This window comes from Sus scrofa, chromosome 16, assembly GCF_054392235.1.
Source record: "Sus scrofa isolate SSC_HxYL_T2T_F1_AM1 chromosome 16, Sscrofa_HxYL_maternal_Yorkshire_Landrace_v2.0, whole genome shotgun sequence".
In the NCBI taxonomy this organism is placed as follows: Eukaryota; Metazoa; Chordata; class Mammalia; order Artiodactyla; family Suidae; genus Sus; species Sus scrofa.
In genome coordinates, this window is record NC_139398.1 from 88,784,498 (window position 1) to 88,796,691 (window position 12,194).

General features: G+C 50.4%; 1 protein-coding gene across 6 annotated transcripts in view; it reads left to right on the forward strand.

Moving 5' to 3' along the window:
- LOC146395711 (uncharacterized) overlaps positions 1 to 12,194 on the forward strand; it is a 182,964-nt gene that overhangs the window by 121,719 nt on the left and 49,051 nt on the right. For 4 of the 6 annotated variants that reach the window (XR_014831062.1, XR_014831061.1, XM_085001990.1 and 1 more), the window contains exon 2: positions 8,868 to 9,127. The exons of 1 other annotated variant lie outside the window; for it this stretch is intronic. Coding sequence is in view for 3 of the 5 variants with exons in the window: in XM_085001990.1 (XP_084858116.1) it covers positions 8,868 to 9,127 (260 nt within the window). In the remaining 2 variants the exon portion in view is untranslated. Of the gene's footprint in view, positions 1 to 8,867; positions 9,128 to 9,688; positions 10,896 to 12,194 lie in introns of those variants that run through there. One more of the 6 variants, XM_085001989.1, reaches the window with a different exon arrangement.

Consider the following 12,194-nt stretch of genomic DNA (forward strand, 5'->3'; position numbering starts at 1 on the left):
AAACAAGATTCAAGACAAGTTGATCAGTTCCCTAACTTTTAATTTAATATTTTTTGATGCCCATGGTCAGTTTTTCATTAATCGAAAGTCTGTTTTCTTATATAGTCTCATTTATTCTATAGTGACCAAAAGTTTAGACTGATTTTTTTAATACATAGTGCACAGGAGAAGCAATGACATAAAACATAGAAAAGTTAAGCTGCAATGTAGCTCTTGCGGGTACCTGTTCAAAGGCTCTACTAGATATATTATGTCATATGAACTGCCTACAATGTGTATAATTATTGCGTAATTTGTTGGCCACAGTTGAAGTTCCAGCATGATTTGTCTGGATGTTTCAACTCACTAACATCTCTTGAGTGACATAAAATGAATAATTCTCATTCTTAAGAAACATACCAACATGGGAGTTCCCTTTGTGGCTCAGCAGTTAACAAACTTGACTAGGATCCATGAGGATGGAGGTTTGATCCCTGGCCTTACTCAGTGGGTTAAGGATCCGGCATTGCCATGAGCTGTTGTGTAGGTCGCATATGTGGCTTGGATCTGGCATCGCTGTGGCTGTGGTGTAGACAGGCAGCTGCAGCTCCAGTTAGACCAATTAGACCCCTAGCCTGGAAACCTCCATATGCAAAAAAATAAGAGAAACATACCAACAAAAAAATGAATGCTTGTGGCTAGTAGGCTTCACGTGGACGAAATGTTTAGGTATCAAAGAGTGTGATTTGCCTGCTCCTTTGCATCGAAGGAAGGTTTTTCTCTTCATTGTGAGGGGCAGTAAGGAGTCTTGCCTTCCGCTCAGAGAGACAGCGACAGGTTCCCCACCTCCTAAGGGTTTTCATTGTACAAACGTCCCTGAACAGCTTGTCTGGGACAAACACAGCCAGTTCCTCTGGTCACAAGATGTGGGCAGCACGAGAGACCCATGGAGGATTGCCTGCAGCTCTTGCTCTATCTGCCATGCCCGGGAGAGGCATTGGCACCCAGAAGTCATGCGCTAAATATTTTTGAACGTGTATGCATGTGAATTAGAGGCCAGAGATGCAGAGGTTCCTGGTGCTGGTCTGACAGGTGAACAGCGTGGCACCTCTGCTCCTTACATCAAAGGCGCCTGCTGCCGGGGCCTGGCAGAGGTCGAGTGGTGAGTCAGCTCTATGGACTGGCTCAATCTGGCTGACTCTGTGAATGAGGCATTTACAAGCTTGGTGTGCAACACGTGGGGAGTGCTGGTGCACGAATGCCCAGGCCCTTTTGCCCACAGCTGATGGTGTCACCTCAGCCCCAGCTGCCACCTCCAGGCAACGCCAGCTGCAGAGGGTTTCAACACTCAGGTCCTGAGTCATAAGATTTAATCAACTGCCCTTGAAAGTAAGAAGTGCTGCTTTGGACCTTCATGAGACGGGCGCGTTGGGTCCATGCTTTGGAAGGAGCAGCGAGCGTCTCGAGCACGTCCATCGTTGGCCTGCTCCTCTTCCTCGCTTTCCGCAGGGAGGGCTGAGATGATTTTTACCATGGGGGGGGGTGCCCCTGAGGGAGGTCTCCAGACCTGCCAGATTTGCATCGCTGTGGCCTTAGCAGCCGGCCCTGATACCGGGAAACCCTTGGTCTTCCAAGGGGTCTTCATGGGTTGGGCCTTCTCCAAGGTAAAGTGGCAAATGCTAGGCAGTTTGTACACCATGTTTTAAATGACAAAGGCCACTTCTGGATGCTTTCATGCCATGGGATGGTACCGATTACCAGGAGAGCCTCTCCTTGGGGTGACTCACACATCCTTGGACTTTTGAAGCAAGCTTTTCAAGTGGGTTTTTGAGACACTTTCCTCTGTCTGGTCTTTGAATGTCATCTGGGAATCTTTGTGTTTTGTATGTTTGGCCTGGGACTCTCTTTTTTACGCAAGAAGGTAGATGCTCCCCTATAAAAGTTTTGGTCAACGGGACCAAATCTTCCTGTCGTGGCTCAGCAGTAATGAACCTGACGAGTATCCATGAGGACACGGGTTCGATCCCTGGCCTCGCTCAGAGGGTTAAGGATCCGGTGTTGCTGTGAGCTACAGCATAGGTCGCAGGCGAGGCTCAGATCTGGTGTTGCCGTGGCTGTGGTGTAGGCTGGCAGCTATGGCTCCCATTCAGCCGCCAGCCTGGGAACCTCCATATGCTGTGGGTGTGGCCCTAAGAAGACAGACACACACAGAAGATTTGGCTGTTGCTCTGCGCATTTATGTATGCAGTGGGCTGAAAGCAATGCCTTTGCTAACTGACCTCTAGCACACACAGGATGAGCAACAGTAGTTGGAACAAAACAAGAGCAAGAAACCTCAGCTAGATGATTCTGCTTTGACTTTCAAGAGCTGTAATTTCACAGAAAACGTGTAACATGCGCTAATATAGACATCGTACACTTTATGCATACAGAAAAAACCCCCAGTAAACTTCTAAGCAGCTTTTAATACATGGATCCTTTATGGCTCTGTCCAAAGTGGCTCAAAATCCTGACATAGACAGGGTAGGAGGTTGTGGGGCAGAGTCACACGTGAGAGGGTTGTCTGGCTATGAAGCAATGGCGTGGATACACCAAATGTCATTTTTTGTTCCCTCACTCAGCCCTTCTGGTACTTGTCCCAGATGCTGAGTGCTGGGGCAAAGTGGGAAAGGTGGCAGACAGCATTCTTACCAGAGGGTACGATCAGCCCAAAGAGTGATAAAAATTGATGGGTGATGACGACACAGGGAGATAAATAAAACCAAAGAAGAGCAGACTGCTCTCAGAGCAGGTGGAGCGCTGCTAACCTGCTTCTCATGGTCAAGGTTGGGTGTTCAAACCGAGATTTGGAGATGCAAGATAGAGGGCAAGAAAGCCCGTCATTGGGAGGGAGATGTGTGTGTTTTCCAATCCGATGTGTTTTCTAAAACATAGCAAATGATTAAAAAACAAAAGCCGCACTGTTGACTCTCTCAGTCTTCATTTCAGGAAATTAACTTTCTTTGGGCTGAAAGTAAAAGATAATAAACATATTTGGTACCTACGAAATCAGTGGTGGTATAAAAATACTTGGCACACGTTATCACAATGAATTCTTGTGTCGTATCTCCAGCAATAAGAATGGACACAGTCACAACGGCACCGAAGGTCAGAGCTTCAGCTGTCTTCCCAGGACTCGCGGCTACTGAGGGGCCGTGTCAGGCACCCACCTGCCTGAGGCCAAAGCTGGGGGATGTCCACTCTTTCATGTGGCTCTATCTGAAGCTTTCCCAAGGAAAACTGGACTTCGTTTGTAGATAGTAAGCATGCGAATAAAATGGGACTGATAACATTACATCAGGAATGTTCTAGCAGGAGTTCCCACCATGGTGCGGTGGAAAGGAGTCCGACCAGGAACCGTGAGGTTGCGGGTTCGATCCCTGGCCTCGCTCGGCGCAGTAAGGATCCTCCGTGGCTGTGGGCGGCCGGCAACTGTAGCTCCGATTCGGCCCCAGCCTGGGAACCTCTAGAAGAAGAATGTTCTAACATCTCCCCGGCTTCTAAATAACTGCGTGTACTTGGACAGGGGACCATCCTCTCCCTTTGTACAGGATGTTGGGTTGATAGGCAGTAAACTCGCGGCTGTCGCTCTGGACCTGGGCTTCTGCCACCTGGAGGGTCAGTTGTCTTCAGAAGTCAAGGGCTCCCAAGGTCAACACAGAAAGCGACTGCGTGCAAAGGCCCCGGGAGAGATTTTCGCACGCTCGCCCTGTCTGTGGAGAGAACCCCTTTCACGCCTGGTCTCGGACTCGGTCACAGCAGCCGCGCACACGCACGCGAGGGGCTGGACACACGGTCCAGCTGCGTGAGGGGTTGACATGCCCGGCTTATCACGCGTGCTTTGATGCACAGGCCACAAAAATAGAGGCTTTTTTCTTTTTACACTGGCACCATAAAAATCAAATTAGACAAAGCTAGACTGTTACAGACATTCATAAAAATTCAAAGACCTCTTGTCTGGATTCTGTTACCAAAAAAAAAAAAAAAAAAAGTCTCCAAGCTGGTTCGTTGTCTTGAGTGTGGATTCTGGTTTGACTGTCAGTCAGTCACCTGCCTAAAATGTGAGTTAGCGAGTTCAGGCAGATCTTGGGGGAGATAAGGAGTCCACATGTTGGTTATTTGCACAAAGTATTAAAGCCACACCCTTTTATATTACATTTTCACTGAAATAAAGAAAAGCTGTGAGGAATGATTCTCCATATTCCTAAGATGGTTTGTTTGCATGGAGAACTCGGGTGGAGGCCGGCACTCCTGGTGACGTGAGCTTCTCCAGCAAAAGGGCAGCAGAAGGGTCCCCAGAGTCCCTGGCTTGGCCTGGGGTGGACAACTTGTGCTGCTGGAAAGGCTCAAGGGCAGGGCCCAGGCCCTGTGCTCTGGGCTGGCATAGATGCTGCACGATGGAAAGAAGCCTCGGGGATGCAGGGCTTGCTTCCAAGTGGATGATGTTAAATCCCCTGGCGGTGAGGCAGGGGTGAGGTCGCTTGGGCTGCAGTGGGTGGAGAGCTGGGGGAGGTCATAGTTTGTCCAGGGCCTTCAAGGAAGTCCTGGTTTTCTCCTGGGGCCCTGCAAAAACCCTGCAGGCTTTCCTGGGGCGGTGGATGATCTCGAGGGGCACTTCTTCTGCTCAGAATGGCACCGCACAGTTGCTTCCTCGCACCTGAGCCTTCCTCCATCCCCAACCCAACGTGGCTCGGAGCCAGCATGGACCGCGTGTCCTCCTGTAGAGCTTTCTCCTGCGCTACTCTCTCTTGCTTCCCGAGGCTGACCCCCTCCTGCATTGAGAGAACACACACACACACACACACACACACACACACACACACACACACACACACACACGACCCCGGTTCCTGCACAACGTGACACTCTGAGTTGCACCGTACCGAGAGAGAACGTTGAAACCAAGAGGCTGTGTGTCAGAGCTTTGTCAGTTTCTGCCCATTGATGCTAGGATAGAAGTGCAGCCCTGTCATGCAGAAAGTCAAGTGCATGGTACACACACCTTGACCCACCTTCCCTGGCACCATCACCCTGAATTGAGCTAAACTTGCTTTAATTTTAACATGCGTAGTGTGACCACTCCTCTGCTGGGCAGAATTCCAGGAACTTCTCCTTATAGGTCTCATTTGATTCTCAGAACACACCCACGGGTCAGAGAACGCGACTCCTACTTCATGGATCTGAAGATGGGAGCATCTAGAAAGATTTTAGCCAAAGGACAAAAGGCATTTGCAAAGAGGAAGGCATGACACCCAAGGAGTTCCTTAAACTTTACCTGCAGAGAAACATTTAGTGTCCATCTCTTCTTCTAAACTGAAGTTTTGTTCCTTTCTAAGAAACCAAAACAGCTTTTGCGTCCAAAAGCCCCAGACAATGGGGCCGTGCTGCACAGCACAGGGGACTGCGTGTTTGGGTCACTTTGCTGCACGACAGAAACTGAAGAAACGTTGTAAATCGTCTATACTTTAATAAAAAAGAATTCATGTGTACATCCTGCACAGAAATCTTAAATTTATTAGTCTGATGACGAAAGTGATCATTTTTATAGAAATTTGCATTTTAGGAACAGTGACATGCGTAGTATTTCAGCTGCAATTAAAGGCCCTTTCAATCCATTTACAAGGTAGCACTTTTTGTTTTGGTTTTTGTCTTTTTGCCATTTCTTGGGCCACTCCCAACGGCATCTGGAGGTTCCCAGGTCTAATTGGAGCTGTGGCCGCCGGCCTAGACCAGAGCCACAGCAACGGGGGATCTGAGCTGCGTCTGCGACGTACACCACAGCTCACGGAAATGCCGGATCCAAAGTTACAAAGTTTATTAGACGCCAGATCCTTAACCCACCGAGCAAGGCCTGGGATTGAACCCGTAACCTCATGGTTCCCAGTCGGATTTGTTAACCACTGAGCCATGATGGGAACTCCAAGGTAGCACTTTGAAGTAAATACTGTTGGGAGCCCCTCGCATCCACCAGCTTCTCACCCCCACTTCTCCCTCCTTGAGCTTCAGACACAGCGAGTCCTAGTTCTGGTCTCTTTCTTATCTGGCTTATCTCATTCAAGTTTTTATGTGTGAAATCGGAGTTATTTGAATCCCTAGCTCATTCGTTTTCATTGTTGTAAGCATTTCACTCTGTGAATATGCAACAGTTTATTGGTTGTACTCTTAGTTGACCCTTGAGATCTTGGTAGTTGGGAACTATCAAGAATCATGCTGCTGTGAATGCCCACTGCGGCTCAGCAGGTTAAGGACCCACCGCTGTCTCAGTGAGGATGTGGGTTCGATCCCTGGCCTGGCTCAGAGGGTTAAAGATCCAGCATTGCCAGAGCTGTGGCAACACTGGGTCCTTAACCCACTGCCCAGTCTGGGGATTGAACCTGCGCCTCTGCAGCGATGCAAGCGGCTACAGTCTGATTCTTAACCCATTGCGCCACAGCAGAAACTCCTCTTACACACTCCTGTTGTGCGTGCATATGCATTTTTGGGGAGTGTCCTCGGGAAGGGTTGCTGCCTTGGGCCGAGTGTCTGTTCAGTGTGAGCGGGTGACTGGCCGCTGGATCGTATGACTCAGGGGGGCTGTGCTGGGTTACACCCCGTCAGGGGAGAGGAGAGTGCCACACCTTCAATGACATTGCCACGTGTGTGTGTCTGTGTGTGTGTGTTGCATGTACACACAAAAATGCCTGCGTATATGTGTGGGTGGTTTTACCCTACGTTAGAGAGAACATGTAGTCAATACTCCGATATTACATGTAATACACAGCATATACATGTGCATCTTATATCTCCATTTATATGTGTCTGTAGATGTGTTTATTTTAGATTTGATCACATGCTGGTTTTGTTTCAAAAAAAGAATCTGTCTTTCAGAGAAATACTCTGGAATACTGCTTTCATTAATGCAGGGGTGGGTAAGCGCCCGAGTCCAGCCCCAGCGTCAGAGGTGTTGAAGCTGGACGTTGGTACGCTGAAGTTCCTTGCACTAGCTGCTTTCTTTGTGGGTCTTTGAAATTCTGCCTCATAACGTAGACACGTGGAAACGAATATATCAGACGTATAAGCTATTGTGTCCTGTAAAGTGCATGTGTGTGTGTGTGTGCGAATAGGTGTAATAAAAAGTGACATTGCAGGTGGTATTGTATGTACTCTCTTCACAGCGTGTACACGTAAGCATGTGTACGCAGCCAGAACCGTCGCACCTATAAGCACACAGACCTGCCTCGGGCTCTGTCTTCACAGCGTGTACACGTAAGCATGTGCACGCAAGCATGTGTACGCAGCCGGAACCGTCGCACCTATAAGCACACAGACCTGCCTCGGGCTCTGTCTTCACAGCGTGTACACGTAAGCATGTGCACGCAAGCATGTGTACGCAGCCGGAACCGTCGCACCTATAAGCACACAGACCTACCTTGGGCTCTGTCTTCACAGCGTGTACACGTAAGCATGTGCACGCAAGCATGTGTACGCAGCCGGAACCGTCGCACCTATAAGCACACAGACCTACCTTGGGCTCTGCCGTCATCCCCACCCAGGGCTCGAGGATCTCTGTCAATGCCCTTCCTGTCATGGTCGCCGCTGTGGACCGGCACGGTTTGGGCTTGGACGTGGGCATCGCTGTTCCTGGCACGGAAGCCCAGTGAGATCAGAGCTCATTTCCATGACGGGGGCTGACGTCAAGCGCTCGCTCCAGGAACGACCAGGGTCTGGTCAGAGGACGCACACTGGGTGGCTGGGTCGCTTTTGCTGCTGGGCTGGCCCCAGATGGCAGCGGATGCTTCCCAGATGCTCTCGTTTGCAAGAGAGCCTCTCCGTCCTTGGTGGGACGCGCCCCCCCTGCTCAGAGGACAGGAGGGCTCTTGGTGCAGAGCTGGTCTCCCAGCCCTCGGGGGAGGGACGGCCACATAGGAACACAGGTCAGTGGTTTTATCCTTGGATCCATGCGGCCAAGACTGGCGTGGCGTTCTGTGGTCCCAGTGCCCCCAGGAGAGGTTGCAGTCAGCGAGGAAGGCGCTGTGAACTGCTGGGTCCCTGTGGGCAGGGGAGAGACGGGAGCATTGGGACTGGCAGGGGAGCAGCGGTCCCCCAAATGATGCTCAGTTAGCCGTCAGCCGCAGGGGCAGAAGGAGCCTACAGCCAGCAGCAGGGTGTGGGGGACAGGGCTTCTGCCTCGACAAAGGAAATTGAACCCCAACGGCGGTTTAAATATAGTATGGAAACTACTGCATCCTCTAGCAGATTTTATGACTTAAGCATTTCTATTTTATCACATCTGTGAAGTGCCACTGTATTCCTAGCATCATGGTGACAGTGTGTGTGCACGTGTGTGTTTGTGTGTGTGTGTGTGTGTGTGTGTGTGTGAGATCTAGTAAGCAGAGTATGGTCTGTTTAGAACCACATTGGTTTGCCTAAGAAAGTTAACTTCCCTGTGGCTCAGTTTCTTCATGTATGAAGCAGGAACAGTAGTGGTGCCTGAGGCTTTGCTTTATTTTATTTTTTTCCTTTTAGGGCCCCCCTGCAGCATATGGACGTTCCCAGGCTAAGGGTCTAATTGGAGCCATAGCTGCCTGTCTATGCCACAACCACAGCAATGCAGGATCCGAGCCATGTCTGCGACCTACGCTACAGCTCGTGGCAATGTCAGATCCTTAATCCACTGAGAGAGGCCAGGGATGGAACCTGAGTCCTCATGGAAACTAGTCAGGTTCGTTACCACTGAGCCACAACGGGAACTCCTGGTTATGAGTTGTTTTAATGATGGAAAAAAAATAATGTATTTGAAGCACTTAGCAGACTATCTAGTGAATTATAAGGGCCATCATTGAGTATTTTTCGTTATATTCTTATTCCAGGTCAGTGGTTCTCCTCTGGGGGCAATTTTGCCCCCCACCAGGGGACATGTGGCAGTGCCTGGAGATCTCTTGGTTTTCATGGTTGGCGAGGGTGCTTCTGGCATCTTGTGGGCAGACAGGAATGCTGTCAAGTTTCCTACACTGCACAGGAAACTGCCCTCCCATTGCCCCCAACAGCTGGCTGTTCAGCTCAAAATATTAGTGCTACCAAGGTCAAGACACCTGCTCCAGAGAGAGAGGAGGGCCAAGGAAAACCCCAGGTGAGAAACCTGCAGTCTTGGAGGGCATGGTTTCTAGAACATTCTGTCATCCACCCTATATGTAGAAGTGCATCTTCTCTTCTTGGTGTCTGAGACTCTGGAATTCTGAGCTAATCTAGTCGTGGAACACATAAGCTCAGCCTTAGGGAAGCACTGTTTTTCCTCGTGGTCCCACGGAGACCATGGGCATCCCAGAAAAGAAAGGACAAAAAATGCCTTCTGGACACCTCTCTCCTGGGTCAATAAGTGCCTCCTCCCTGACTCATCTTAATCACTAGACCGACCACATCTTCCCGCTTTATGCTGCTGGGCTTGTAGGTTTAGAAGCTACATTTCCCGGCTCATACTCTGCGGTTGTACACAGAGCTTTGCAGAGAAGCATGAGCAAAACAATCTAGCCCGTGGAATTCTCAATACCTCCCCGTGTCACTCCGTGCCTCTAGTTGATTTCAACACTCCAGGTGAATGGTTGGAATTATGTGAAATGACAGAATTGGCTGTTGGCCTTCTGGGTTATTGCCACAGGCAAAGCCCATTGCTAAAGTATTTCTCCATCCCCAGTGGCCCAGTTCCGAGAATAACAGGATTCTTAAGCAGCAAGATCCATCAAACTATGCTGGGAAGATTTCCTCCTGGTAATATCACAGCACATAGCCAGCTGCCTCAGAAGTGGCAGCTCAGGCACCGTCACTACTCACTGGCACCCAGGCAGGTCCCACAGGAAGCCACGTGGTGGAGCAGAGGAGCAGAGACTGTGCATGGAACACAACAGAAACCCTGAGAGCCGGGCTGCTGGGCTGATTGCCGAAGGGGGGGGGGGTATTACATCATGTTAGGATATGACCCTGCAAATCTGTAAAACTGGCACCTCAATGCAAGAGGCCACGACATCGACAAGGGAGGAGAGTGAAGCAGGGCACCTGTGGCCTTGCTGAGGGCAGGGGTCCACACAGGGTGAGGCTCTTAGCCTACAGCTTAGCCCTGCTTTTCCCTTCCTGTTCCACGTGTCCATATTATCACCGAAGCATCCGCCACCAGCACACAGCAGCAGGGGCCACATCCGTGGAGGCTTCCTCTCCAGGGCTGCCCCGTGTGGTCCCCTCTGCTCTCAGCACCATCCCCGTCTCAGGCTGGAAGTGGACACTGGAGCTCTGTGGCCCCCAAGCCTAGTGAGGGGAGACCGCACGTCCCAGAAAGTGCACAGATTTCTGCTCCTGCCTCAAGCCAGGCTCCCGCTCAGAAAAGGTACTTGTCCTGCCTGCCCCAGGAAAGCTCTGCCCCCCGGCCCTGCTGGTGGGGCTGGTTCCAGTCCACTGTTCCCTTCTAAGCTCCACTGGCACCTCCTGGCTCCTGGGTAGGACATGGGTACCTGCAACCACTCCGCATAGCCCCACACCTGAAAAAGCCTCGGCACGGCCATTCAGCATGGGTGTTATCACTGTTTAGGTACCTATTTATGCGCTTCCTCTCTCCCTAAGAAGAAATCCAGTTCCGCGAGAGCAGGGCTGCCCCGTCAGGCCTGTCTGTAATGCACCCAGTACCTGGGCCAAGGGAGCTGCTGATGTAAGAGTCTGAATAACTGCCAGGGTTCTGAGTCGGTCTGTATAGCTGGGGATCCCTGTTTTGCCAGGAGCTGATGGACCTGCCGTCATGGCCACTTCGGACCATGTGCCTTGGGGCTCAACCCAGGGCTTCTGGACTGGCCTTGCCTCTGTGATGGGGCATGTACTGTTTTCAGAGATAAATAAAGGAAATTCTATTGTTAGCACTTCAGGGGTTATGTTGACTCGATTTGTACTGTCTAGAACAGTGATCCAGTGACCTGGTAGAGAAAAGAGTAAGACTATTTTCGGGTTTCTAACTTGCGGGTGTGTGTGTGTGTGTGTGTGTGTGTGTGTGTGTGTGTGTGTGTGTGTCTGTCAGTCAGTCAATCCTTCGTTTGTTTGTTTCCTCTGTTAACCAAGTTTTTGGTCCATAAGGCAAAATGTGCTCAGCTGCAAAACTAGTCTTATCCCTGCTATCAGAGGAGGCGGCAGTATGCTGGGGACGGGGGGTGTCTGTCCCCACTAGAGATGGGCATAAAGAGAGGCAGAAAGGGGAGCGTGGGAGGCCCCAGCTTTTTCCTAACTGCACAGAAATCATACTCTTCCTGTCAAAGCATGAAAGCCACTCGCTTCGATAATTCTTTTGGTTTTATGGGAAAACCGCAAACTATGTCAGCCATTGTTATCAAAGCGAAGTTCAGCTTTCTGACGATGGGTGCACTGCTTATCGAATACCTTGGAGGTTTCTTGAAGAGCCTGGCACTGTTTTATCGGAACGAATCGTGGCTGACACGGTCAGTTTCTGTTGGTGTCCTGTCTCCAACTGTTTTCATATGTGACTGGATGCTTCTGAGGGAGGCGGAGGCTCTTGGTTTCAGAGCCCAGGGGCCTCTTGCTCTGCAGGGAACAGACGCTCCCGAGACCCGAGCTGGGCAGCCGTTTAGCCCCTGATGGTGCTGATTCACAAGCCTAGAGGTGGTACCACGGTTAGAGCATCTGCAGTTGCTATTCTGATTCCAGGGCTGCTTAAGCAATCCATTAATTCTGTTTCTGTGGCATTTGGGTTAATACTCTGCCATGACATGAGTAACTGCAGTGATCATAGGGTCTATACCCCACGCAGCCCCGGAAAGGCGAGCCTTTTTTTTTTTTCACCCTCTCCAATCTCTCAAGCTGCCGTTTTTGTTTTGTTTTTCCAGTCGAAGGGTGAATCATTAGCCCTACCCGGCAGGTTTCTCTCCCCATTGGCTGACAATTTCGTACCTGTCCAACGCTTTTAAAAAGTTAGGAAATCCAGTGTCTCCTCCTTCAGAAGGACACGGGTGGGTGATGGGCAGACCCGAAATTTCGTGGCAGTGTATAAATACAGACTCGTAGTCTGCCACCCGGCACTGTATGGCAGATTCTGCGTTCATTTTAAAGTCCTCTCCTGGGAGCCTGTGAGACTCTCCTGCCGGAAGATGTAACTACTAAACATCCCCTTAGTTCATCTCACTTTGCCTGGCAGCTTCAGTTCGTGCCAT